At 52.9% G+C, this 27,826-nt stretch overlaps 2 protein-coding genes across 2 annotated transcripts in view; both read left to right on the top strand.

Moving 5' to 3' along the window:
• Positions 1-27,826, top strand: part of LOC102065316 (uncharacterized) — a 603,976-nt gene that overhangs the window by 328,687 nt on the left and 247,463 nt on the right. The window lies entirely within an intron of this gene.
• Positions 12,755-14,140, top strand: LOC141728035 (low affinity immunoglobulin gamma Fc region receptor II-like). Its single transcript, XM_074534334.1, has 2 exons — positions 12,755-12,962; positions 13,259-14,140. The coding sequence occupies exons 1-2, from the start codon at positions 12,755-12,757 to the stop codon at positions 13,666-13,668; spliced, it is 618 nt and encodes a 205-aa protein (XP_074390435.1). The 3' UTR covers positions 13,669-14,140.

The raw sequence follows: 27,826 nt of genomic DNA, 5'->3' as shown, positions 1-27,826 counted from the left end.
CACCCCTATTCATTTGGGACCCCAATCATGGGAATCTGATTTCCTTTTGTCCCTCCTTCCCTAAGACCCCTTTCCTGGACTGCAGTTCCTCACGATCTCCTACCTCAAAGAACTCCATCCTGGTAATTCCAGTCCCCGGGAGCCCCATTCCCTTGGGAACATTGATTCCACCTGGGCCCCCATTCTCACAGGGTTCCCCTTTCCCCTGGCACCCCCATCCCTTGGCCCCCATCCCATGATCACAAATCCCTGGAGGCCACATTGTTCTGGCACCCTCATCCCCAAGTTTGAGTCCGACCATCCACTGGGACCCCCATTCCAATGGGACCCTATTGGAATATGAATCCCAAAATTCCCAGTTAGATTGTGCCTGGGCCAGTCTGAGCCTCGCTGCTGAGCCAGAGGCGGCTTCTGTGGTGCTTCACCCCAGAGACACCTTTAGCTTGCCAGTGGTTTCAGCTAGGCACCAAACAAGTCCAGGCTTGTTAGGGACTCCATTTACCTTAGGAAGAGGCTTCAGGCGAAGGTGAAGAGAAAAAAAAGGAGGGATTCTGCCGGAGGGTTGTATGCAGTGGTTTATTCCATGGTTACAGAGGTCTGAATCTTGGGGAGACCTCCCAACAGAATCCCAAGGACATGGCTGGACTCACCTTTTAAGCTCAGGGGGTGGGGAGGGGACAGATGAGCCACCAACCAGGTGGGGGGGGCAGGGTCTCAGGGGAGAATGACAGCTAGACAGACCAATGACCCCCAGGCCTGAGGGGCATCCTTTGAACCTGACCAACCACACGACGCCTTTGCTGGAATGTTAGGCTTGATTGACAGGACTCACTCAGCAAGGGGCGAGGGGGAAGGGGAAGAGAGGGTTTTGGCACACCTGGGAAGGGACCCAGGACCCGGAAGTCTAAAACAGGACATTACAAGACACTACAACATCTCTCCCTAGTTTTGTTTAAAAGGAAGAGGACTGGGCTTGTAGTGCAGAATGCTTGGCAAACCATGGTTGGTAAATCAGTTCTTCCTCTACAGGAGGGTCAGTGTTTTCCACTGAGGCTTCCAGGTCATCCATTGGAGCACTGAGGGCTTCCAAATGGTAGACCTCAGGAGGGGGGGATGAGCTTGAAATTAATTTGAGAACCATGCGTTTGATTAGTCCAAAACCAATGCTAACAACTACAATAACTTTAACTAAAATAAACAGCACTAAAAACACAGTTTTCAGAATAGATCCCAACCAGCCCGAGAGTCCCCAGCCATTGAACAGTCCACTCTGCTAGTCGTCAGTTTCTCTCTTGATGTCACTCACCATGGTTTTCATCTTGTCAATCGTGGCATGGACGTTCTCTGCCTTTGATGATAAGTCGAGACAGCAGAGTCCTTCAAATTCTTCACATCAATGGTTGTGCAGAAGGAGCAGATAGTCTATGGCTGCCCTATTCTGAATGGTGGCTTGCCTGGTAATTTCCTCATCTGATAAGAGGTCACTCAGGGCAGTAGAAGTGAGATTTGCCTGTTTTGCAACCCAACATTCCAATTGGCCTAATTCTCCCATGGTTTTTGCTGCCGAGATCCACGGCAGAGGGACTGTAATTGCAGTGGCCTTAAGTCTGGACCAGTGAACAATTTCTGAATTACAGTCAGGGTCTAATTGCCTTAGGTCTCTTTTTTTGATAGCCAATGTATGTGTGTTGTTTTTAGTTTGCCAGTGTATTAGGTTTGTTCGATTTGGTGTTAACAGGCTCAGCTTGCCAAAAGTACATGGACCTCCGAGCAGACAAGGAGGGAGACCTGCCCATGCTCTGTCTCCACATATTAAAAACACACCTTTTGGGAGTTCACGAGGCTTGTAATCACCACCAGATGAGTGTATAACTAAGACTGAATTTTCAAACCAGTTCTTGTCTGTGTAGTGTGGGTTGCTAGGGTCAGGATAGGTGTTTGGTTTACCTTCATGATATGGTAAGCGGGAATTGAATTTAAAGTGAATGCAAAAGGTTGCATTCATGGAGCCTAAGAGATGGAACTCTTGTGGCTCCCTTTTTGACACTGGTAACTTTCTCGCCCATTCTTGCCAAAACAGTAAAGGATTGTCAGCAGGGTCACGGCCAGGGGAAGGTGCGAGTAAGTTAACTTCATTTAAAGCACTCCACATTTCATTTGGGAACTCTAAGGATTTAAAAGGAACTCCCACCAGGCAAGTTGACAGGGGGTCAGAGGCTGTCGTGGTGGAGAGGCAAATGTGATCTTGTCCAAGGGCTCTGGCCAGGTTGGTCCATACATTCACTTTGGGCTGAGGGACTAACCAGGAGATCGCTGGAGAAGTGATCACAAGTAGGACGAGAAACAGGCTCGGTCTCATGGCGTCTCGAGGCTACACACGAACAGTGGGATCTAAACCGGTAAAAGGAAACTTAAGACAAACATATATTACAAACTATTCCAGATAGGAGGCTTAAATGGAATTTCTTCCAGAGAACGTGTGCGACGTTTTCTTCTCCAGGCAGCGTGAGCGACCTGGGGTGCTTCTGCAGATTTCTCTGAGACTTTGGGAACATAGGGCTTTACCCATTTGAAAGGAACCCACCTTAAACCAGAGGGGGTGGACACACAGGCATATCCACATCCCCAAGTAACCAATTTGTAAGGTCCCACCATTTTCAAGTCTCAGGGTCCTTTACTAAAACTGGAGGTTTTTCTTTCATCAACCTATGACTGCTCCCCACAAAGTGGCGTAGAATGGGTGGGTTCAGGCTGTCAAAAGAACAATTCAGAAAATTGATTGTGAATAGCACCCTGGATAACCGGATGTGGGGAGGTTCCACCTTCATAACTTGTTGTTGCTGGTCCAGGACCCTTTTAATATCACAGTGAGTTCTTTCTACAATGGCTTGACCTGTAGGGGAGTAGGGGATGCCAGTTTTGTGCTCTACTCCCCATTGTTGCAGGAAGCTCCCAAATTCCTTGGATTTATAAACAGGCTCATTATCAGTTTTCAGCTCCTTGGGGATGCCCATGAAAGAAAAAGCCTGTAAAGAGGTGCTTAATAGTATCGATAGATGATTCTCCTGTGTGGGCAGAAGCATAGACCGCTCCAGAAAAGGTATCTACACTAACATGAACATATTTCTGCCGTCCAAAAGCCTGTATGTGTGTTACATCTGTTTGCCACAGTTCACAACTGTTCAGTCCCCTTGGGTTTGCTCCCGTACTCACTGTAGGGAGTGCATGTTGTTGGCAATTTGGGCAAGTGGCCACAATCACTTTGGCCTGTTCTCGAGTGATGTTAAACTGACGAACCAGGCCAGGTGCATTTTGGTGGAAAAGCTGGTGGCTGATTTTTGCCTGTTCAAAACCATTTGGGAGAGTGGCCATCACTGCAGGTGCAGCAAGAGCATCTGCCCTTCTGTTGCCTTCAGCGATAAACCCTGGCAAGTCAGTGTGTGACCTGACATGCATCACATAAAATGGTTGCTCTTGGTGAGTGACTAACTTTACCAGTTTTGAAAGCAGTTCAAAAAGTGCGATGTTAGACACTTCTTGCAGTATTGCTTAATCTGCTCTGGATACTACTCCTGCCACGTATGCAGAGTCTGTAATCAGATTAAATGGTTCTGAGAACCTTTCAAAAGCCCTAACAACCGCAGCCAATTCAGCAACCTGAGGTGAACCTTCCACCTCAGCAACGTCCGTCTCCCACTGCTGGGTTTGAGGATCCTTCCAAGTCATGACAGACTTGTGGGACCTCCCGGCCGCATCTGTAAAGACAGTCAGAGCCCTTTTTAAAGGTCTCCTACTTAGAGCACTTCTCAATTTTAAAGTAAATTGAACCTCTTGTTCGAACAATTTGTGAGGGGGCCGCACTACCAGAATGTGTCCTGAGTAGGAATCCAGAGCAAACTGCAACACTTCATTTTCTTGAAACAATTGTTCCAGTATTTTCATAGTGTTTTGACCTGATTTTAACTCAACTGGAATGTGAATGCACTTAAAATCACATCCTGCTAACTCCCTGATCCAGGTCCTTGCTTTCCGGATCAGTTCCGCTACCAGCTCCTGAGGCTTTGTCAGTCTCTTGGACCTTTTGGAATGAGGAAAACCCATTCTATGATCAAGAGAGAGTCCCTCTGGTCCCGGTCCTTTTTTGGTGTGTCCTTTGCCTTAGGTGTTTGTTTTTCCTCACACTGGAAAATAATTCCATGGAGGTGTGGCAACTTACCTAGGATGATAAATTTGAATGGCAGGTAAGGCCGGCATTGGTTGGCCTGTCGTGTGGACTTTGCAATCTGAACCCTTTCTAGAGCTTTCCGTGCCTCTGGAGTAATAGACCTAGGAGCACCTGGGTCCTCTCTCCCTTTCAATAAATTGAAGAGAGGGGCAAGGTCTTTGTTAGTCAGACCAAGCCACAGTCTTACCCAATTCAAAGACCCACACAACTTGTGGACATCTGCAAGGGTCTTGATCCTTGGATTGATTTCTAGTTTTTGAGGAACAATGGTCCTATTTCCAATTTCTAGGCCCAGATACTTCCAAGGTGGCATCTTTTGAATTTTCTTTTCCTGGAGCTCGAACCCTGCAACAATCAATGCATCGATCGTTAGGTCAAGCGCATGTGTGAGTAAATCATCATTGGGGGCACACACAAGGATATCATCCATATAATGATAGATGATGGCCTTCTCTGCGGCTGCACGTACTGGGGAAAGCAGGGAAGAGACATATCACTGGCAGATAGCTGGCGATACCTTAAGGCCCTGAGGAAGAACGGTCCAATGATATCTTTTCATAGGGGATTCCATGTTGGTGGAAGGGACGGAGAATGCAAAACGCGGTGCGTCGTCAGGGTGCAAGGGGATTTGGAAAAAACAATCTTTAATATCAATAACAGCTAATTTCCAATCTTGGGGAAGCATTGTTGGGGATGGCATACCAGGTTGGGGAGAACCCATATCTTCAATTACATTATTAATTTGTCAGAGGTCATGAAGAAGTCGCCCTCTCTTTTTGTCAGCTTTTTGGATGACAAACACTGGAGAGTTCCATGGGGACATGGTCTCCACAATGTGGCCCTTTTTTAGTTGCTCTTCTACTAGTTCCTCAAGCACCTTTATTTTTTGTTTACTGAGTGGCCACTGTTTCACGTCAACTGGTTTATCTGTTTTCCACTTCAGTTTTTGGATGGGGTGCTGTTGTTCAATGACTGCTGCAAAACGATGCTGTGGAGAGTCTGGAATATCAATTGTGACACCCCCACTGGGCCATTAAATCTCTCCCTAACAAAGGTTCTGAATAATCTAACACAAATGGACGGATATTTGCCAATTGTCCGTTTGGACCCTCGATTTGAACAATGCATTTTTATTGTCTTGCCAATTGCAGACCTCCTACACCTCGAAGATGACGGGCAACATTTTGCAAGGGCCAATGTGCTGGCCAGTCTTGTACTGGAATCACTGTGCAGTCTGCACCTGTGTCTACAAGCATCTCAATGCGTTTAGACTCCCCACCCCCACTGAGGTTACACCATAATTTAGGTTTGTCCTTGCCAATAACTTGGACCCGGGCGACTGTGGGTCCTTGTTTTTCAGTACTTTCAGGTAAAGATGGTACAGGGATAGCTTGTGCAACAATTTGTCCCTTGGGAAGAAACAGGGGTGGGTGGAAACAGTGCAGGCCGAGAACGAATTGCTCAGGATCTGATGTTGTCATTCCTGGAGCAATCTTGATCTCTCGTGGTGTATGTTTGGTGTCCCCAATGACGATGTACTTACAACGAATTCAGTTCCAAGTACCCTTCTGTTCAGGATTTACAGAGACAAAATGCCAGTCAATGTCCTTCAGGTGGAGTGACTCTGTCAGCTGCAACCTGTAAGGCTCATTGACAGAAGACGTGGTTAACACAGGATCACCTAAATCAAAACAAAGGTTATTTTGTTTCACTTTTAACAGTGGACCAGCAGACTTGGTCTTTGAAGCACCTGCTTCACTTACACAAATATTAATATTATCGGGCGCTTGATTTGTTTTGCTACCCTTATTCCCTTGGCCTGCTCTTTTTGTGTCTGCACGCCTGGCAGGCGGGCGCTCCCTTTTCAGTTTTTTTGTTGTTGTTGACCCCCAGGGAGGGCTTGTAGTTCTCCTCCCCTGCCATTTCAAATTCCCTTTTCAGGGGGCAGTGGTTACTCCAGTGCCCAAGGTTGTTACAAAGCAGGCATGGTTTTGTGGGCTCAGCCATTGCTGGTCTCCGCTGCTGCCCAGGGTACTGCTGTGCGGAGGGAAAAGGTGCAGGGCTGGCAACGGTGACACGCTGAGGTGGTCTTGGCAGCAGCCTTGGTCTGGTGTCTTCAGCCACACTCATCAGAGGCACTTTCCTGTTACAGACTAAAAGCATATCTTTTAGCGTAGAGGGAGGTTCTATAGGAAGGCTCAGGATTGCCTCTCGACATTGTTCAGTTGCATTTGTAAATGCTATTTCTTCTAAAATCTCTTCCCTAGCATTCACCTTTTTAAATTGTATTTCAATGGCTCTAGTTAACCTTTCAACAAATTTCAAAAAAGGCTCTGATGGTAACTGTTTAATTTTACTATAGGGCTCTAAAGGCCCCTCAGGTTGGAGGGAAAAGAATGCTTTTTCAGCTGGTTCTTTTGCTTTCTCGAGTGTTTCTGCAGGAATTGCAGCAGCTTGGATTGAGGGTAAAGACCATTGACCCTCACCACAGAGGTGCTCAATGGTGATAGGGTTACCACTGTTGTCTTTCGCTGTGTTTGGATCAGCATGCAAGCCTGGGAGAGCATCTTTTAGCAGTTGTTTCCATGCCAATTCCCATAATTTGAATTCCATGGAGGTCATGAGGCAGGAAAAAAGCTGTTTTAAATCATGTGGGATCACCACAGTCCTACTCAGTTCAGAATTTAAAAGGCCACGGAAATGTGGACTGTGTGGACCATATTCTTTATGAGATTTACAGATCTCTTTACTCAATTGTCATCCAAAAGAACTCCAATTAGCAGTAGGACCTGCTCCTCCCTGAGCTGCAGGCTGAAACGTAACAGGAGCTAGTGACAACATGGGACTATGCATTGGGTCTGCTGTCCCCTGCTCTGCATCCCTTGAATCAGAAGCACTGGGATCACAGCTACAGGTTTGGTGACAGGCAGTGGGTGTGTCCCCACCGTGGGAACCCGGGGGGCAGGCAGGGGGCGGGGACGCCTGGTGACATCACGTCAGCAGACGCCCCCTGGGAGGAGTAGAGGGGTGGAGCCGAGGGTACTGCAGGAAAGGGAGGGGGAGAGGGGAAGGTGTCACGAGGAACAGGAGGCGAGGGGGATGGGGATGGAATTTTAGGATGCTGAAGAGGATTTTGGGAAGAAGAAGACAAGGTTTGGGAAGATGCCACGTGGCATCCACCATTTTGTGGACCCCTTAGGGACTGGGGGCCATTTTGGGCATCACTGTTCTCTGGATAGCTGACACAAGCTCTGGTTTTCAGAGGAGGGGACACAGGGGGATGGGAAAGGTTCCATGCAGTCTGGCCAGGGCCTTGTGAACAGGACAACTCAGGCATTTTTGCAAACTCTGGGAGTCGACATCCCAATGAGTGTGCTCTCTCTTTAAAATACCAAGTTTTGGGGAAAGAGGTTTAGGGATTTTAGAGCTAGGAGAGGGAGAAACAGGGAGAGCAGAGGTACATGGCTTTACATTTGGCTTTTTCTCCATTTCCCTTTGTTTGAGCAAAGCTGTTCGAATTTGTAAACTCCAAAATACAAATTTAGCTGAGGGTGCATTGCCAGTTTGCCCTAAGGTAATCAATTCATTCCCAACTTTATCCTAGAATTGAATATTGTGGATTTCTTCAGGGGACATTTTTGGGAAGTGAAGAAAAAACCATCTTATAAACTGTTTCAATTTTTCTTTTGAGAACTTCATATTACCGCTGACTAAAATGCTAACAATATTATAAAACACTCCTTTTTGTACAATGCTGAGTTTCAAACCCATGTTAGATGTAAAAGCAAAGTACTAATTCCCGCCTCACCGAAAACAAAGCCAAAATCAGCTACCGATTTCTAAAAAAAACCACAGATTAGGAAGGCGATAACGAACAGACAAAAGCTTCACAGTGCAGCTGTATAAACTGCTTTTAAAATTACCGGGCAGCAGCAGCAGGGAGCTGGGACATGCCCTGCCACGCCGAGGCAGAAACAAAGCCTCCCCCGGGGTGCAATGCAGCCCCCCCGCGGAGCTGAGAGAGAGAGCAGCCCCCCTCCCCCGCACCACGTGGCGAGCCGAAACCGGGGCCCCCCACACCACGTGTGCAGAGAACACCCCCTCCCCCGCACCGAGAGAGATTCCCCCCGGCCACGTGGCAAGCCGAAACTGGGCTCCACCGCACAGAGAGAGAGAGAGCGGAGTCCCCTCCCCTGCGCCGCATGGCAAGCCAAACCCGGGCTCCCCCACGCCGTGTGTGCAGAGAAACACCCCCCCCCCCCCGCACCGAGAGAGATTCCCCCCGGCTACATGGCAAGCTGAAACCAGGCTGCCCCACGCAGAGAGAGAGAGAGAGCGGAGTCCCCTCCCCCATGCCACATGGCGAGCCGAGCACGCTGCGCTGCTGAGCCGGGGGGAGGGCAGAGAGAACTCCCGCACTGCCGGCGCGGATTCCAAAAGACAGCTAAACACGCGGCAGAAAGCTAAAAGCCTAGAACGTAATGAATTCCTGTCTGTGGGGCTGCGCAGCCAAAAATGCAAAGGCAAAAAGGAACAGAACTCACAGATGAGTCTGTTTTTGAGCTTCTGCTCCACCGAGAGCAGAGATACTCGCCCGAAATTGAGGCTGAAGCAGGCTGGGTCCAGGCAGGCAGGTCTCCTCACCAGAACAGGACCTCTCTAAGGCAAGAGAGGATACCCTCTTCGTCCTCTGGAAAGTCTGCTCACCGGAGGGGAGCTGGGCTTTCCAGAGGTGCCGAACAGTCCACGAAACTTTATCTGGGAGTATACCCGAAGTTTTTGGTTGGGAGCATTGTAACCAAGGCTCCTTTCAGCTGGGTGCACGGCTGCCAGAAGCTCTCCCGAGGTAGCGAAAGTCCGTCTGGGCTTCAGAGTCGCTTGCCCAACCAGGGACGCCAAATATTGGAATATGAATCCCAGTATTACCAGTTAGATTGTGCCTGGGCCAGTCTGACCCTCGCTGCTGAGCCAAAGGCGGCTTCTGTGGTGCTTCACCCCAGAGACACCTTTAGCTTGCTCATGGTTTCAGCTGGGCACTAAACAAGTCCAGGCTTGTTAGGGACTCCATTTACCTTAGGAAGAAGACTTCAGGCGAAGGTGAAGAGAAAAAAGGATGGATTCTGCTGGAGGGTTATATGCAGTGGTTTATTCCATGGTTACAGAGGTCTGAATCTTGGGAAGACCTCCAACAGAATGGTGAGTACATGATTGGACTCACCTTTTAAGCTCAGGGGGTGGGGAGAGGAGGGGACAGGTGAGCCACCATCTTTCCCTGCACCCCTCACACCCTATTTTTCCCCTCCCCTGTGTCCCCCCAACCTGTTCCCTACTCAGGTGCTCTCCAGGATTGTTGAGCCAGGAACTGGGGCTGAGGGGACCTGGCACAAAAGTGAGGAAAATAATGGAAATTGAGAAATAAAGAGAGGTAAAAGTCAAGAGCAGGGGAGGGCACAGAGTTAGAGCTATCCAGAACCCCCATGTGATGTTTGCCCAGAAAACAAGCAACACAGGGGGGCAATGCTGGGCCCTGGGTCACCCCAAAACCTGAGGCACCCAGGGAAGGGCTGAGACCCCCGTGCCCCTCTAGCCATGGCCCATCCCTGGCACCCCCATTCCCCTGGGAACTCAAACATGGGACCCCATTTCTTTCAGTTGCCCCTTCACTGGAGCCCCCATCCCTGGACTGCAATTCCCCAGGATCTCCAACCCCAAGGAACCCCATCCTGGCTAATTCCAGTCCTTGGGACCTCCCTTCCCTTAGGGACATTGATTCTCCCACGGCCCCCATTCTCACAGAGCCCTCCTTTCCCCTGACACCCTTATTCCTTGGCCACCACCCCACGATCACAAATCCCTGGAGGCCAAGTTGTTCTTGCACCCTCATTCCTGAGTCTGAGAACCCAACACTTGGGGCCCCAATTTCCATGGGATCCTATCCTGGTAATTCCAGATCCAGGGATGTTATGAACAAAAATTCGGTTAATATTTTTTTTGTGAGAAAAAGTTACAAAAAGGCAGCCAGATCTCTGTCCCTGCCAAGATTCTGTGTGTTTTGGTATTGTAATCATGGGTCATTGTAGCTTATCGCTCCTTTTGTATTAGTAAAAGCCCTGGCTAGGGCGAGGTAATGGCCCTTCCCCGAGGCTAAGGTGTTCTTTTCCCAGCATAGTGAAGACACCTGAGAGGGTGGGGGGGATTATGCAAAGTGACTCCAAGGCCAGCATGCTTTTTGGGACCCCGACTCCAAAGGCACAGAGAAAACCCCAAAAACAACGAGCCAAATAAGAGTTGAGAGACTGGAGTGATGTCTGGACGTGAGGAGCCGAGTGCTGAGCCTGCAGAGATGCGGAGCACCTTCGGAGTCCCTCTCGCTCTGACCACGGGAGTGGTCCCGGGCGGTGAGACCAAGCCAACTGGGCCAGCAGGGACAACATCTGATGGGGACACCATGCCCTAAAGGCTCCCACAAGGACCGGATCCCCAAGCTCTGCCCCTAGTGGACAGAGCTGCGCATATCCTCCTCCTCTGAGTCGCCCTGGGAGACATGACGGGGACTGCAGCCCTGCCAAGCTGCCCAATCCTGAGCTGATCACTTTTAATAAAGGCCTTAAAAGGAGAAGAAGTCTCCTGGCCCTGTTTATTTCAAGGGATACCCCTTCCCTTTGGGACATTGATTCCCTCAGGGCCCCCATTCTCACAAGGCCCCCTTTAACCTTGGCACCCCCATCCCTGGCCACCATCCCATGATCAGAAATCACTGGAGGCCATATTGTTCATAGACCCTCATTCCTGAGTCTGAGTCTGCCTAGCCCTTGGGACCCCCATTCCCATGGGACCCCATCCCTGGGCACACCAATCCCCTAGACACCTATCCCTGGCTCCCTACACCACCTCAGCCTCCAAATTCTGGCAACACCATGTCCCCATCATGTCCCACCATCACCCCTGTTATGAACAAAAAATTCTGTTGATTTTTTTCAGTGAGAAAAAGGTTACCACTACTGCTGGGGTGCTGCTTGTGTTATGGTAATTATGGATCGTTGTTGTTAATAGTTGTTTTTGTATCAGTAAAAGCCCTGGCTGAGGCGAGTTAATGGCCCTTCTCCGAGACAGTGAAGAGTGGGGACCTCTCCGAACAGTAAGGAGAAGAGACTTTGGAGGGGAAGGATACTCAAAATACTCCAAGGACCAGCATGCTGTGTGGGACCCCTATTCCAAATGCAGGGAGAAAACCCCAAAAACAATGAGCCACCTAAGAGCTGAGAGACTGGAGTGATGTATGGACGCGAGGAGCCGAGTGCTGAGCCTGCAGAGATGCGGAACACCTTTGGAGTCCCTCTCGCCCTGACAATGCGAGTAGTCCCCAGCGCTGAGAGCGGGCGGGAAGAGGCCAGGTAAAGTAACATCGGATGGGATCACCATGCCCTAAAGGCTCCCACGAGGACCTTATTCCCCAGCTCTGCCCCTGGTGGACAAAGCTGCACATATCCTCCTCCTTTGGGTCACCCTGGGAGACACGACGGAGACTGCAGCCCTGTCGAGCTGCCCAGTCCTGAGCTGATCACTTTTTACAAAGGCATTAAAAAGGTGAAGAAGTCTCCTTGCCCTGTTTACTTCAACCCCCATGTCTCACAAGGTCCCCAACCTGCCCCCATCCTGTCCCCACCCTGCCCCCACCAAAGTCCACCTACACATGGGGACAGACCTGACCTCACTTCCTTCCCCTTCATCCGAAGAGCTGCCAGGCAGGGGAGCGGTGGCCACAGCAGCGAGTGACAGCCAGTGCACATGGCTGGGGACGTGGGGATGGCCGGGAAGGTGGCGCTGCTCCTGTGGGGTTAGCGCCATGGGTCTGACACCCCAGGGAAGGGCCCTGGTGAGGCAGAGACTGGTGGAGAGAAGGCATGGGGGGCTGCAGGGTCCCCTGAGGTCCCCAGTGCCAGGAGAGTCAATGCATGAGGTGACCAAGGTCGTGGGGTTGCTTTGGGGACAGGAGAGGGGGTTAAGAAACATGGGGACAATAACAGGGGGATGGAATCTGGGAGGCATTGTGGGACTGGTGAAGTTTTGGGGACATGGACAGGGTGCCAGAGGGGCCAGGACAGGAATTAGGGGAAAAGCACCATGCAGATGGGCCCTGGGTACGGAGACCATTGGACTGGTGGGAGTGACCTCTACCCGCATGGGGTGGTACTGGCATCCCCAATCCCACGGTGTCCACAGTGTCCCTGTGTCCTGCCTCAGCCTAAGGTGGCCCTGGAGCCCCTGTTCCTGAGAGGTCCGTGCCACTCTGGTGTCCCCACAGGACAAATCTGGGGATGATGCCAAAACCCGAGCTCTGGTGCTGCTGTACCTCGAGAGCCACCCCCACTGAGCCCTGTCCCTTCTCCCTTCCAGCCCAGACCCTCGGCTTCGCTGGTCAATCCTCAGGGGATGCCATGACCCAACCCTGATGTCACCAGCCCCATGTTGGTTCTTGCAGGCTGGTGTCCCCTGTCACCTGCAGATACCCAGACCACCTGGATCGTCATGGAGCCCCCCTGGATGCCGGCGGTGCTGTGGGACCGAGTGACACTGACCTGCCAGGGCTCGGGGACCACCAGTGCCACCACCTGGTACAAGGACGGGCAGTGCTGGGGGCAGCAGGGACGTGACCGCCTCACTGTCACTGAGAATGGCACCTACGAGTGTAACAGAACCGGCAGTGGGCTCAGCCTCCCCATGAGAGTCTTAGATGGTAAGAGGGGTTTGGGTGTCCCCAGCCTGGCACCTGCGGGGACCCCAAAGGCTCTGGGTGGGCTGCGCTCCATGGGTCACCTCCTGTGTGACCAGAGCCCATCCCCTGCATATGGGGACATCCCAAAGCATGCCAGTGTGGAGGGGCCCCTGAATTGAAATTGGGGACCCTTAGTGTGCTGGCTGTGACCAACTGGGGGGTCCCTATTGGGTGGTGCCTTCAGGACCCTCCAAGCCCTCCTGTCTTGGACCCTCCAAGCCCTCCTCCTGATGTGACAGGACCCATTTGTTCCCCAGACTGGCTGGTGCTGCAGGTGCCAGCAAGGCCACTGCTGGAGGGGGACACGGTGACACTGCGCTGCCGGGACCAGCGGAACAACCTGGGCCCCTGGGTGTCCTTCTACCATGAGGAGAAGCAGCTGGTGGAGCTCCGAAATGGGACAGAGCTGACCCTGTTCCCTCTGAAGCTGCACCACAGTGGGCGCTACCGCTGCAAGGGTTGGCTGAAAGACAGGGAGTGGGTGGTGTCTGCGCCGGTGACAGTGACAGTGCACGGTGAGAACCCCACAGTTTCCACCCCAAAATCCCCACAGCCCCTCCCCAAGGACTGGGGTTTGCTGTCCCCACTGCCTCCAATCTCCTGCCCTGAGCTGCTCCCTCTGCAGGTGCTGGAGAGTCCCCCTGAGCCATCCTTCAGCTCCCCCTGACTCTCAGCTGCCTCAGCACCCCCAGCCCTCTGCGGCCCCAAGCCCCCCTCCTGCTCGTGGACAGGCAGGTGGTGGGGGGCCCGCAGGGGTCCCTGCAGCTGCTGGTGCACGTCGTGGGGGTCTCCCAGTCAGGGAATTGCAGTGGCCAGGTGCACTCTGAGGGGGGGGTGGTGCAGAAGAGCAGAGCCCAGCTCCCCATCACGGTGCGCAGTGAGTGCAGGGATGGGCACGGGGAGTCCCCACAGGCTCCTCAGGGTCCCCTGCCTGGGCACCTCCATGTTCCCCCGACACTTTTCTTGGGTCCTTCCACCACTCCCCTTGTCTCCTCACACATCCATGGCGTAACCCTGTCCCCACTATCCCCCATCACACTCATCCCCTCCCGTCCCTATACCCCCACACCAGCTGCCAGCCCCTCCCTGTGCCCTTAGCCCTGTCTGTGTCCCTGCAGTGCCCGTGGCCAATGCCACCATCACCCCCGGTCCTCTGGCACACCAGGTGCATGCAGGTGACCCTGTGACCCTGCGCTGCTCAGTGCAGGCGGGCTCAGCCCCTTTCACCTTCACCTGGCTGCATAATGGGCAGGAGGTGGCCCGGGGTCCCCTCCTGGAGCTCAGGGCCATCGATGTAGGACATTCAGGCACCTACCAGTGTGTGGCCACCAACCACCTGGGACAGGACGGGCACCACGTGTTCCAGGCACTCAGCCCTGAGCTGGCACTGATGGTGACAACATGGGGACACAGAGACACAGGTGGGGTCACTCAGGGTCACCGGGGAGTGCAGGACCCCTGGGGTGATGGGCTACCCTGATGTGTCCCTCTTTGTTTCTTGCAGTGGCTGCAGGAGTCGGTGGGGCCCTTCTGTTCCTGCTTCTGCTCGTGGGTGTCATTGTGGCCTGGCACTGGCGGCACCGTGTGGGTGGGTGACAATGGGGGGACAGGGGTCCCAGGCAGGTGTAGAGGCCCCCAGAGCTGGGGAGCAATAGGGCAGCACCCACAGCCCCAGAATTGTGACCTTGCCCAGGGGTCCTGCAGGGTTTGGGGAGGTGCTGGAGTGTTCTGCAGGGATGTTGGGGTTTCTTTCAGGGGCCCTGGGGGCTTTTGGAGGGTCTCTGTTCCTGTTGGGCTTTGGGTTCTTGAGGCTGAGTTGGCCTCGGGAACTGAACAGGCTCATGAATTCTGAGGGGCTTCAGGCATGCTTGGGGATCCTGAGAGAAAATGAGGGTCTCAGGGGGGTACAGGTTTCCTGAGTGGGGTCAGGGCCCTGGGACCCCACAGTCACCCCTCCCCTCTTTTATTTGCAGCTGCCAGGAAGCAACAAGAAAGGTGAGTGGGGCTCTCCAGCCATGAGTCCCCTATTACCCCACCCCACAACTCTCCAGCCCCTTCCACACATTGTCTTTATCCCCACAGGGCTCCTCCAGATCCAACGCCCCCCCCCCCCCCAGAGGAGGGGAAGGTTCCATACACCCACGTTGTGAGCAGCAAACAGGCACAGTGTGAGTACAGTGATGGGGGGGACAGTGACACTTCACTCATATGTGTCAATCCCCACCTTGGTCCCTACAACTGATGTTTTTTGCAGGGTCCCCCAATGTCACTGTCCCCCAGGATCCCCAGGAGACCTACACGGAGCTGTGGGGATCCCACGGGCGACCATGGGAACCCGGTGACATCTACAGGAATGTGCTGTGACACTGGGGGAAACTGGGGGGCACTGGGGATCCCCACCCATGGGCACCCACTCGTGTGTGTGCTGCCACTAAAAACTGTCCCTCTCCCTCCCTATGGAGGCACAAAGATCCCAAAGGGCTGAGAGAAGAACAATTTCCTGAAACAGCAACCAGACAGAATACAACCAAAAGCAACAGCAACAAAGTTCAGAGTCCCAAGGGTTGGAAGGAGGAATCCTAGGAAGGTGGAGGAAACCTGCCAGGGAGAGTTTCCAGGGTCTGTTTGTCGAGGACTGGGCCCTGGACCTTCCTTGTTCTGATGGCCAAAGCGGTCTTCAAGAGGCTCTGGATTCTTGTGTTCCCTGTCCCGAACCCCTCCATTGCCCTGTTGCCCACACAATGATGTCCAAAGGCCCTGTGGGGGTTCCAGAGCTTCCCCTTTTCCAGGGCAGTCAGGATCAGGCCATGGCATAGGGTGGGGGAGTCAGCAACAGGAAAAGTTTCATGTCTGGAGACATTTTGAAACAGCTGTGAGTGGCAGGGGTGGGTCAGGCCTTGCTTTTGCTGAGACAGGGCCCCGTCTGTCCATCAGTCTGTCAGCCCTTGTACACTGGGGACAGTGTGACGCTCTGCCAAAGCCAGCTCCTGAGTGGCTGGGTGACCAGAAGTGCCAGCTGGGGAGAGGGCCTTTGGTGGCCCAACTGGCTTAAAAGGCAGAGCATGAGGTGGCCAAGTCCCTGAGCATGTGTCCTTAGGGAGTGTCTTTCCTATCCATGCTGAAACCCAGGAGTTTTTAAGTATCTTGGTATAGGGAGAAATATCTGCCAAGGAAAGTGGAAACTTTGCTACAATAAGAAGACCAATCGCTAAAAGCATTTTTATTTCAAAAATGATGCTGCATCCATGCAAAGGTGTAGGAAAAAGAAATAAACATTTTTTATGAGGAAATTTATAAAAAAAGAACAGAATAAACAATACAAAACCAGAACATTTCCTTCTTCTCAGTGCTCTGTTCATCTTTGGTGCAGTTACAACTGCAGCCAGCAGGGGGCGCTTCAGGGAGCACTCCCGGCCAGCAGGGGGCTGGAGCACAAGGACAGCCTGGGATGGGAGCAGTGCCTTGAGACGGCAAAATGGGGCACAATGGGAGCTGATTGGGCCAATGCCTCTGTTCTGCTCTGGGTGCTGCAGACCCTTAAGGATGCATTGTAATTAAGCCAGGGTCCTAAAGTTCAGCAGTGCTCCTAAAGCATCCCTGTTCACAAACACAGGGCTCCGCTGTCTCTCCTGGGGATTTTGGGCTACACAAGGCAGCACTGGATACAATTTGCAAGTCAGATGCTGCCAGCTTTGCCCACAAGGAGCTTTTTAGGCTGCCCGGAAGGTTTTTGCTGCTGCTGGGGATGATTCTGTACCTGTGCCATGTGGCCACTGCTTCCCACTGGTCGGCCAGGAAGGCGGAGCTGGAGCAGTGGCTGAGGCGGGAGTGGCTGGATAAGGTGGCCCACAGGAGCAGCACCTGGCCATGCAGGTGGAGCCGGAATGCCGGGAATTCCGCAGGGTGTTCAGGTGAGGCCCACGGGGCAGGGACATGTTGGGGCACCACTTGCCATTCCTGCTCCTCCGACATTTTGGGACACAGCAGTGACACCCATCGGCTCCCAAACCCCTCAGAGCTCGGGCACAGCATCACAGGAGGTCCCGGGGTGATTCCGGTGCTCCTGGGCTCGTTCCCAACAAAGGGCAGCGCTCCGGGAGCAGTCAGCAAATCCTGAAGGAACCACCCAGGGCTGCTGGAGCCCGAGTGCTGCGGGCAAGGACGGCCTGAGGCAGCCGGGCCCCGCTCAGCCGGTGCTGCCCCAGGAACGTCTCATCCTGCAGGGGCTCGGCAGCCTCTGCCGGTGCCGGCCCCGGGGCTGTCGGGGGGCGCGGCCGGAGGGGCCGGGGGGGCAGTGGGTGGAAAGGGCCGGGATAGAGGGACCAGGACCCCACTGGGGAGCCCCGAGCGTGGAGGGAGCGAAACGGCGGAGGGGAGACCCCGGGACAGGGGGGAGCAGAGACCCTGCGGTGGGGTCTGTGGAAAGGAGGAACCGCAATGGTGGTCCCGGAGCACTGGAAAGGGCCCAGCTGCCATCACGCTGCGAGTGCCGGGACGGTCACGGGGTGTCCGAACCAACTGTGGCAGCGTGTCCGAAGCCACTGTCGCGATGTGTCGGGACTGAGCGTTGCCAGGGTAAGGCCCCCACAGCTCCGGGAAGTGGAGGGGTACCCTAGAAAGGGCGGGACAGGTGTGAGGCAGAGCCCTGTCTTTTCCCTGTTCCCTGTGCAGGTGAGGAGAGCAGGGAAGGAGCAGCTTTGGGGACACCTGGAATCCAGACAGGATCCCTGCCCACAGCCCCACCACAGCTGCAGGGTAAACCCCCTGCTCGATATTTCCATCCTTTTCTCTCTTGTCTCACAACTGAGCCAGAACCCAAAAATACTTTCTGGGATGTTCTAAAGGGCTGCAGGTTTGAGACAGGAAGGAGGAGGAGGGTCCTGGTCAGATTCTTGGGCAGATGATTGTTGTCTTTGCAGGATTTTCGGGTCTCTCCCAGTCCCTTGCCTAGAAGGACAAAGTGATCAATTGCTGCATTTCTGGACTTGTTCCCCCACAGCTGCTTTTTTAGGGGAAGTTTCCAGTCAGTCCTGCTCTGAAAACCACCAAAGGCCACCTCAGAGCCACTGTTTGGGCTCCCTTTGAGTTTTGTGCTTCTTGCAGGGCTGAGCAAACCACAGGCAGGCCTTTTTCCCCCACAGAATTCTCATCTTTGCCGTACGTGAAAAACATGTTCTCTCTCCTGTGAAAATTTTAGAAGTTTAAAAAACGATAATAGGAGACAAGGACCATAGAGCAAAGATTGTTATGAGTGGGTGCATCTTGGCACTCAGCCAAGAGCACACTTCACTTCGGGGATACCTCTTAAATACCTTTTCCCTTAAATCAGCCTCTTGCATATTCATATACACTTATGCATAGAAAACTTTTTCCCCAAACTAATATACATTCCAAGGATTGTTTAGCATGGCTCCTCCTTGGATCCGGCTTTTTAGAGCATTATTCCTTGGTTGTGCTTTTAGCCGTTTTGTATCATCATCTTCGTTTCTGGGCCTGGGTCCACACTCTCTTCAGGCAGTGAGTGCTGATAGTTGGCATATCTGTAGCAGGTGTCCTCATCCTGTCTTCATCAGATGTATCCCATCCAAGCAGGCATTTTAACACAAGCATCCTTATATCAGCTATTTCACAAAGCTTAATTAACAACAGATATAAAAACTATATCTTTGTAACAAAGTTACTTTACCATTACATATATAAGTTCCATTTTAACATTTGTGAAAATCCAGTAATACAATATGTATTTACAATACTTGGTGAGAGGGACAAAGCAATCAATTGCATTTCTGGACTGGCTCCCTCTCAACTGCCTCTGCAGGGGGGTTTCCAGCCAGCCCTGATCTGAAAACCATCAAAGGCCCTCACAGAGCCACTGCTTGGGCTCCCTTTGGGTTTTGTGCTTCTTGCAGATCTGAGCAAACCACAGGCCAGGCCTTTTTCCACCCACAGAATTCTCACCTCTGCAGCAGCTCTAAAGCTGCCAGAATCAAAGCCAAGGGGGCAGGGGGGACCCTCAGGTGCTGGCTGCCCCCTGGGGCTGGGCAGAGCAGGGCTGGGCAATGGCCATCCCTGTGCAGTGGGGCTGGGCCATGGCTGGGCCCCACCCTTGGATGGCCACGGGCTTCAAAGAGCAGGAGTTTGGGAGCTCCTTCCTGACCAGGGCTCCATTCCCCAGCTGCTCTTGGTGGCTCAGATCCTGCAGGGGATAAGAAGAATGGAGAAGTCTGGAAACACCAGGAGCTGCCATCCCCCAGGACAGGAGCCCCTTGTCCAGCATTTGTCCCCCATGGGACAGGAGGCCCTCAGGACAGACAGGAGCCCCCTGGATGTGCCCTCCCAGGACAGAATCTGCCCTCCCCCGTGACACTCAGCACAAACAGCCTCTTCCTTCTGTGCAGGAGAGAGAAAGTGTTGGGGGGGCACAGCTGGACACCCCCACTTCCCACAGCCTCCCCAGCCCTCCCTGCAGACCCCTCACCCCTGCTTCCCCCATCCTGGGCTTCCCCCAACCCGTTCCCTGCTCAGGAGCTCCCCAGGATCATCAATGCATGAATTGGGAGGTTGGGAATTTGAGGTATTGTCACTAACATCTTTTCATAAAAATCCTTTCTTTAGGATTTTTCCTCCTGGGAAGCTGAGTGCCCCGGAAAAAGAAAGTAAACCATGGTTATTTGCTGCTGTGGAATGCAACAGGTGCACCTGTGACTGGCCCATGTAGGATGAGTATAGTTAATGGCCAATCAAGGACCGAGCTCTCTCTGGGACAGAGTCGGAGAGACCTCCTTTGTTATTCGTTCTTTTCTATTCTTAGCTCAGCTAGCCTTCTGAGAACTTTCTCTCTTATTTCTTTTTAGTATAGTTATAATGTAATATATATATCATAACATAATAAATCAAGCCTTCTGAACATGAGGTCAACATTCTCATCTCTCTCTTCATCCTGCAACTCTTGTGACCACTGTGACAAGGTATCAAAGGAAGGAAATGGAAATGAAGAACGGAAAATGCCCCTGGGGGTTGGGGTGGCACAGACCCAGAGCACCTCTGAATCCCCTCTTGTTGCCCCCCCAATCATGGACAACCCAGCAGGCAGCGTGAGCCCCTGGGTCACCCCAAAATCTGAGGCAGCCAGGGAAGGAGCTGTGACCTACATGCCCATCCTGTCACTGTCCATCCCTGGCAAAATCATTCCCCTGGGAAGCTACCATGGGACCCCCATTCCTTCTGTCTCCCCTTCCCTGGGACCCCCATCCCAGGGCTGCCATTACCCAGGATCTCCATGGCCAAGGACCCCATTCCCAAGGAACCCTCTCCCATTCATTCCATCCCCTGAAATCCCCATTCCCCCGGGACCTTAATTCTTCCAGGTCCCCCCATTCACCCTGCACCCCATCCCTGGCACAAAAATCTCCAGATGAGGGATTTATTACTATTACAATTTATTACAATTAAAAAATTGTCTTATATACTGTTTTAAATGTATTTTACCTTTCTCCTAGTCTCATCTCAAAACAAAAAAATAAATAAATACATTTGGATAAATGCATTAATAATTAACCAACACTAACCCCACCACACTAATTATTACATTATCTGAAATATCTAAAATTAGCAAACCAAAACCATGACACCAAATCCCTGTAGCCCAGGCTCGCCTGGGACTCCCATCCCTGAGTCTCCCCAGCCCTGGGGACCCTCATTCCCATGGCACCCCCATCCCCCGTGAGTCCCCCTCCTCACCATCCCAATTCCCCACGGACCCATTCCCTGGACCCCCATTCACTGGACTCCCCATTCCCCTGGACACCCATCCCTGGCTCCCCAAACCCCCTGAGCCTCCCTGCTCCTGGGAAAACCAATGCCCACTGACCCAGAGACAGCCTTGTCCCCAGCCTGTGCCCAGCTTGTGGCCACCCTGCCCCCACCAAGGGCCACCTACACGTGGGGCCGGACGTGACCTCGCTTCCTTCCCCTTCATCCAAAGAGCCACCAGCCAGGGGAGCGGTGGCCACAGCAGCAAGTGACAGCCAGTGCACATGGCTGGGGACACCGGGATGGCCGGGAAGGTGGCGCTGCTCCTGTGGGGTGAGTGCCCCCGGCACGGGCCGGACTGGTAGTACCTCAGGGATGGGCACTGGTGAGGCAGAGAGTGATGAGGAGGGGACACAGGGGAGCTGCAGGGTTCCCTGAGGTTCCCAATGCCAGAAGAGCCAGAGCATGCATGAAGTGACCAGGGTCACGGGGTGGCCGTGGGGACAGGAGAGGGTGAACAGGGCTGGAGGAATAGGAATGTGGGGAGAGGCATCCTGGGGCTGGGGCAGCTGTGGGGACAGGGACACAGGGATGCAGGGATGCAGGGACAGGGAGAAGACAAGCACAGTGTGGATGGGCCATGGAGACAGAGGCCATGGGGCTGGCATGGGAGATCTGTGCTAGCACAGTGTCTCCATCAAGACATCTGTGCCACACCAATTTCCCCAGGGGAACAGTTCAGGGGCAGCCCCTATGACCCATTCCCCTGTGCACCACTGTCCCCCTGGTGCCACACTCACTGAGCCCTGTCTCTTCTCCCTTCCAGCCCAGACCCTCGGCCTCGCTGGTGAGTCTTCGGGGGATGCCATGGCCCAACCCCGCTGTCCCCAGCCCCACGCTGGCCCTGGCAGGCTGGTCTCCACTGTCACCCGCAGGTGCCCAGACCACCCAGCTCCTGGTGGAGCCCCCCTGGAGGCCAGTGGCGCTGTGGGACCGGGTGACACTGACCCGCTAGGGCTTGGGGACTGCCGGTGCCACCACCTGGTACAAGGATGGGCAGCGCTGGAGGCAGGAGGGACACAACAACCTCACTGTCACCAAGAGTGGCACCTACACGTGTGAGAGACCCAGCAGTGGGCTCAGCCCTCCTGTGAGAGTCTTAGATGGTGAGGGGGGTTTGGGTGTCCCCATCCTGACACAAGCAGTGACCCTGGCGCTCTGGGTGGGCTCCGCTCCATGGGTCACCTCCTGTGTGACCAGAGCCTGTCCCCTGCTCTGGGGACATCCCAGAGCATCCCAGTGCTGGCAGACCCTGTTTGTGGATTTGGGGATCCTTGGTGTGCTGCATGTGAGCCAATATGGGGGTTGTGATGGCATTGGGACCAGCCAGGTCCCGTTGTTATAACAGGACCCCCGTGTCCCACAGCCCCACTGGTGCTGCAGGTGCCGGCACAGGCGCTGCTGGAGGGGGACATGGTGACACTGCGCTGCCGGCACTGGCGGGACAACCCAGTCAGCTCAGTGTCCTTTTACCATGAGGAGAAGAAACTGCAGGAGCTCCGCGATGGGACTGAACTGTCCCTGTCCCCTCTGCATCTGCAACACAGTGGCCGCTACAGCTGTGGGAGCATGGTGAAATCCAGGGTATCATGGGGATGGGAGAAGTCAGAATCAGTGACAGTGACAGTGCATGGTGAGCACTCCACAACTGTCACTCCAACCCCCCCACAGCCCCTCCCTAGTGACTCGGGCTCACAAACCTCCCTCCCCTCTCCTTTCCAGAGCTTTTCACGGTGCCAGTGCTGGACAGTCCCTCCGAGCCCACCGAGGGGTCCCCCCTGACTCTCAGCTGCCTCAGCACCCCCAGCCCCCTGCAGCCCCAAGCCCCCCTCCTGAACGTGTTCTACCGGGATGGGCAGGTGGTGGGGGGCCCACAGGGGTCCCCACAGCTGCTGGTGCCCACCATGGGGGTCTCCCACTCAGGGAATACAGCTGCCAGGTGCGCTCCGAGGGTGGGGCTGTGCAGAAGAGCAGTGCCCTGCTCCGTGTCACGGTGCGCAGTGAGTTCGGGGATGGGCACAGCTAGCCCCCACGCCCTGCTTGGGTCCCCTGCCTGGGTACCTCCATTACTACCCCATTCCCCCCATCCCTCACTGGGTCCCTTCACCCATCTCTGAGTCAACCTCACCCCTCTCTGCTGTTTCCCCGCAGTCCCCAAGTCCCACCATACCCTCTCTGGGTCTCCATACCCACACTGGTGTCCTCCCATCTCCCACTTCATGTGTCCCCTCATTAAACCCCCCATCCTTCCTTGGGGTACCTATCCAAGCCCCCCCCCCCGCAGCTCTGCACCTCCTCTCCTCTCCCTCACCGGGATCTCCCTGCCCCTCCCTGACCTCCCCCCACGTCCCTCAATGTCCCCTGGTGTCACCCCCTCCCGCAGGGATTCTGCCCTAGGGGGTGTCCCTGTCAGCACAGCCTTGTGCTGAGCTGCACGGTGGTCACAGGGAGAGGTCGTCTGTCCATTTCCTGGTGCCCGGGAGGGCTCGAGGGCACCGCTTGGCACTGGACCTGCCTGGAGCTGTACCACACTGGGGACAATGGCAGTCTACACTACCAGTGTGGAGACAGCATGGCTGAGTGTGTCCCCCTGAATGTCACTGTCCTTTGTGAGCGGTGTTATAAATTGAGCCGACAATATGCCAAGTAAAACCAACTGAGAATTTATTAATTACAGCAGGCAAAGCAATAAGCAAATCAGCACTGGGCGACAGGAGAGTCTCCGCTCTAACACTGTCACACTCTCCTGATTTTCCGTGGAGTTCTTATACAGTCCTTCTTCCGGGCTGATGTGTAGTACTGTGTGTATTCTTCTTTTGTGTTTAGGTGGTCATAGTCCACCTCCCGGGGTCTGAAGATGAAGGCTGGTAATTTTCCTTTGTCTGATTCCTGGAATTTTTAGGCTCAATCTGCTGAGTTCCTGGAATCCTAGGTTTACTGAGCGGATAAGCTGATACTGTGTTATCAATCATAGCAAACCCCCCACTCATATTAACAGTTTACTAAACAGATAAACAAATGTTTGTGAAACCTATTGTCCTTTTGGTTTCACCTTCCTTATCCTTTAAAGTCTGGAAATTTACTTAAACAAACTAGAGGTGCAACAGTCTTACTGGAATAGCTTTGTCAGTTTTGATGAACAAACTTAAAGTTTTAACCCATTACAAGTGGGACCCTCAGACTGGGGGTGACCCCACTCATGGCACCCCCATCCACCTCACCAGGTGCCAGCCGTGTCTGTGTCCCCACAGTGCCTGTGACCAATGCCACCATCACCCTCAGTCCCCTGTCACACCTGGTGCGCTCAGGAGACACCGTGACCCTGCGCTGCTCGGTTCAGGTGGGCTCAGCCCCTGCCACCTTCACCTGGCTGAACAACGGGCAGGAGGTGGCCCGGGGTCCCCTCCACAGTGCTGTCGATGCGGGACATTCAGGCACCTACCAGTGCATGGTCACCAACCAGCTGGGACAGGGCGGGCACCAGGTACTCAGTTCAGAGCTGGCCTTGGAGGTGACAACACAGGAACAAGGCACAGGTAGGGTCACACAGGGTCACATGGGGGGTGCAGAACCCCCTGGGGTTCTGGGTGACCCCACTGTGTCCCTCTCTGTCCCCAGCAGTGGCCGCAGGGGTCTGCGGGTCGCTCCTGTTCCTGGTTCTGCTCCTGGCTGTCATTGGAGGCTGGCACTGGTGGCACCACCTGGGTGGGTGACAATGAAGGGGAATGGGAGTCCCAGGGATTGGGGTGAATACCCCACAGAATTTGATGTCCAGAGGGCAGCACCAACAGCTCCTGGCTTGGGTGAAGCTGAATCCCTATTGATCTCACCTGGGGGTCCTGGGGGATTTGGGGAGGTCCTGCAGGGTAGTGCAGGGACATTGGGGGCTCTGTCAGGGGTTTGGAGGAGTTTGGGGGGTCAGTGGATTCAGTGGATTCAGTGGGTGATTCAAGGCTCATTAGGGGCTTCAGGGATGCACGAGGCTCCTGGGGGCAGTCAGAGGTCTCAAGGGTGTTCAGGGGCCCTGAGGACTCCACAGTCACCCCTCCCCCCTTTCCTTTGCAGCCCTCAGGAAACAGCAGGAAAGGTGAGGGGGGGTCCAGGCCTGAACCCCCATTTTATGTTCATTACAACCCCCCACACCGCCACAGACACCCCCTTATCCTTGCAGGGGCCCCCCAGGGCCCTCGGCCCCTCCAGAGGCAGGGGAGGTGCTGCACAGCCAGGTCCTGCGAAACAAGAAGGCAGGGGGTGAGTACAGGTGGGGGGACAGGGACATGTCACCCTAGGGGTGTCACCTCCCATCCAGGTTCCCCCATCCAGTGTCTCTTGCAGTGCCTCCCTGTGCCACAACCCCCAGGTGACCAATGTAGAGCTGCCAGGACCCCATGGGCAACAGCAGGACTCCAGTGACATCTACAAGAACATGCTGTGACACTGGGGGCACAGGGAGCACTGGAGATCCCTGCCTGAGGGCACCTCCCACTGTGTGTCCTCCCCCCAGCTCCCATGGATGCCCACCGTGCCATGGAGAGGTGGCCACGAGTGTGGGGTCCCATGTGGGGCTCCCAGAGCTCTCCGTTCCAGTGCTCCCAGTACCCCCAGGAGCTCCCCATTCCCTCCCCCAGTACCAGGGGGCACAGCATCACTGTCCCTCTTATGGGACCCAAAACGCAACTTTTTCGTTAAACCAGGAGAAATGGTTTTGTTTGTTCAGCTCTGCCCTGTTTGGCTCAGGAAGGAGTGACCCGGTCATGTTGTTGTGCAGATCTTTGTGGGATTTTTGGGGCTCTTTCTTGGTTTGAAAGACAGATGTCTATTAAGGAAGGAAGGAGCTTCTGTGGGAATGGAAAATATAAACCCCTTCCCTCTGAATTATTAAAATTTTGGAATTAAGGGGCTCTCAGGTAAAGATAGGGGAGTAGGAATAACAGTAGGAAAATGTAAAAATAAAAATAAAAATTGTTATAGATGAATAATGAGATAATGGCTCTAACAATTAAGGAATGAATACTGTGTGAATATTAAGAGAAGCTTTATTGATGTATAGGTATGTTATTGTAGTTTATTGTTTAGATGCCCACTGTTCTCCTCACAGTCCCCTTTCCCCATGCTCTGTATTGTCGCCACCAGACAGCCTGGGTTATTTAGGACAGGTAAAAGGAAGGCGTGTACGTGTGCCCCTCCTACAGGGCAGCTGAGAATGAAAAACCTTGTTGATGCTGGAGGGCACAGCATGACAACACCTGACCCACCAATCAAGTTGCAGGAAAGCAATCTCCACCAATAAACGGCACAGAAGAGTTGAGTGACAGCCTTTGGGAGGGGCCAGGATTGGCTGATGCAACCCCCCCAGAGGTATAAAAGGTGAAGCACCCATCTCAAAGATGGGCTGTGTGATAAGCAGCCATGAGGGAGGCTCCCAGGCCTGTTTTTCCATATTGTTATGTTTGCCCAATTATCCCATCATCAAAAACCAAACAATATTAGAGGTAGCAGCAATTTTAATTGAAAAGTTTAGAAAATATATAAAATTGGATGCACTTGAAATACTAACAATATAATTGGACTAAAAATAAGGGATAATTTGGTTCCAATAATAGCACATAAGCAAAAGATAACCGCGAGGTACGGAGTGCAGGGCTCGTGGGCCCTTGCCACCTCACGTACGAGTTTGCCAAGTGAAGATTCCCCCCTTATATGCCGTGTGTCAATGGCATCTCCTCCCATTTTCGATTCATCACACTTCTACCTCCGCCCTCATCACCACCTTTACTGTGCATACGCCACCACTCGTTTTGGTGGTCACAAAAGTCTTTGGGAGTCGTCACTGATGAAGGCCTCTCTTCATCATCTGTGTCCTTTAATTCACCTTTGGGTTACACATGTGCATCAAGCCAGTACAATGAAAGCCAAAACTAACACATTACTGCATTTAAGCATCAAAGTAATAAATCTCTTATCTCTTAGAGCTGGCATTTTCCTGGGACCCAACCAGATTGTCCCTTCTTTTTGTTAAATTTTAGTAACTGTTATCTCTTTCTTTTTCCTCCTGTTCTTCAACATCTGCAGGGAGGGGGCATGCAAGCCCTCCTATCTCTTTCTTTTTTGGCATTACAACTTTTAAATGTTTTATTATTTGCAATTATTAATTGCTGTATCAATATTGATTACGGTTTCAATATTTCAGCACGAATCACACCTATTTACCACACGTGGAATCCTTTTGTTCTCATTGCTTTTTAAGACTATAAAAAAAATATTGGTGCTGGGTGATTCAGAGTCAGCCTGTGTGTGTTAAGTGTAGTCTACAGGGGATAAAGAGAAGGAAAAGAGAAGTACTGATACATCCTGATAAGTTGGGAAATTTAGATAGCATGAAGAATAAATAACACAAGAAGTAAAGATGGTATTAAAAAGAGTCCACTAGAATGTAATTTAGCAGATGAGAAAGATTGGCAGGAATCCCGGAGGGTAAATTTTCAAGGAAATATAATCTGATTAAATACTCCTACCCAATAGTAGGCTTGGTATCAATTAGAAAGTGGTGAAATGTGACGCCCAATGGAACTTTATGATCCATTGTTACAGTTGATGTTATTTTTAAGACAAGAAGAAAAATGAGATCCTGTGATATATGCAGACATCTTTTTCAACCTGAAGAATAAACCTGAGGGTCAGAAAGAATGTGGCATTGATTTGGCCCCACGGGACCTTTAGTCCTAACTTTGGAAAGAGATAAGAGGCAGAAAAGAAAGAGATGTCATTCAGCATTCAGCATAGGGCAGAGATGTTTGAAATTAGCTCAAATGCACCAGGAAGATTGTGTTCTAGGTGTCCAAGACTTACAGCCGAGTTAGCCCAGGCCAGCTCAGGTACACTCCCCCTCAGGCAACCACTCTGCCCCCTGAATGAAAGCCAAATGGCAGTGAGGATTAGATGAATAATCCAGGTGAGGAGACAATTTCAGAGACCCCCAGTGACAAGCAACACAAGAAATAAAGCCAAGGAAG

Source organism: Zonotrichia albicollis, unplaced genomic scaffold, assembly GCF_047830755.1.
Source record: "Zonotrichia albicollis isolate bZonAlb1 unplaced genomic scaffold, bZonAlb1.hap1 Scaffold_83, whole genome shotgun sequence".
NCBI classification, from domain to species: Eukaryota; Metazoa; Chordata; class Aves; order Passeriformes; family Passerellidae; genus Zonotrichia; species Zonotrichia albicollis.
The sequence above is the reverse complement of the archived record's forward strand: the minus strand, read 5'-3'. Positions and strand labels throughout refer to the sequence as shown.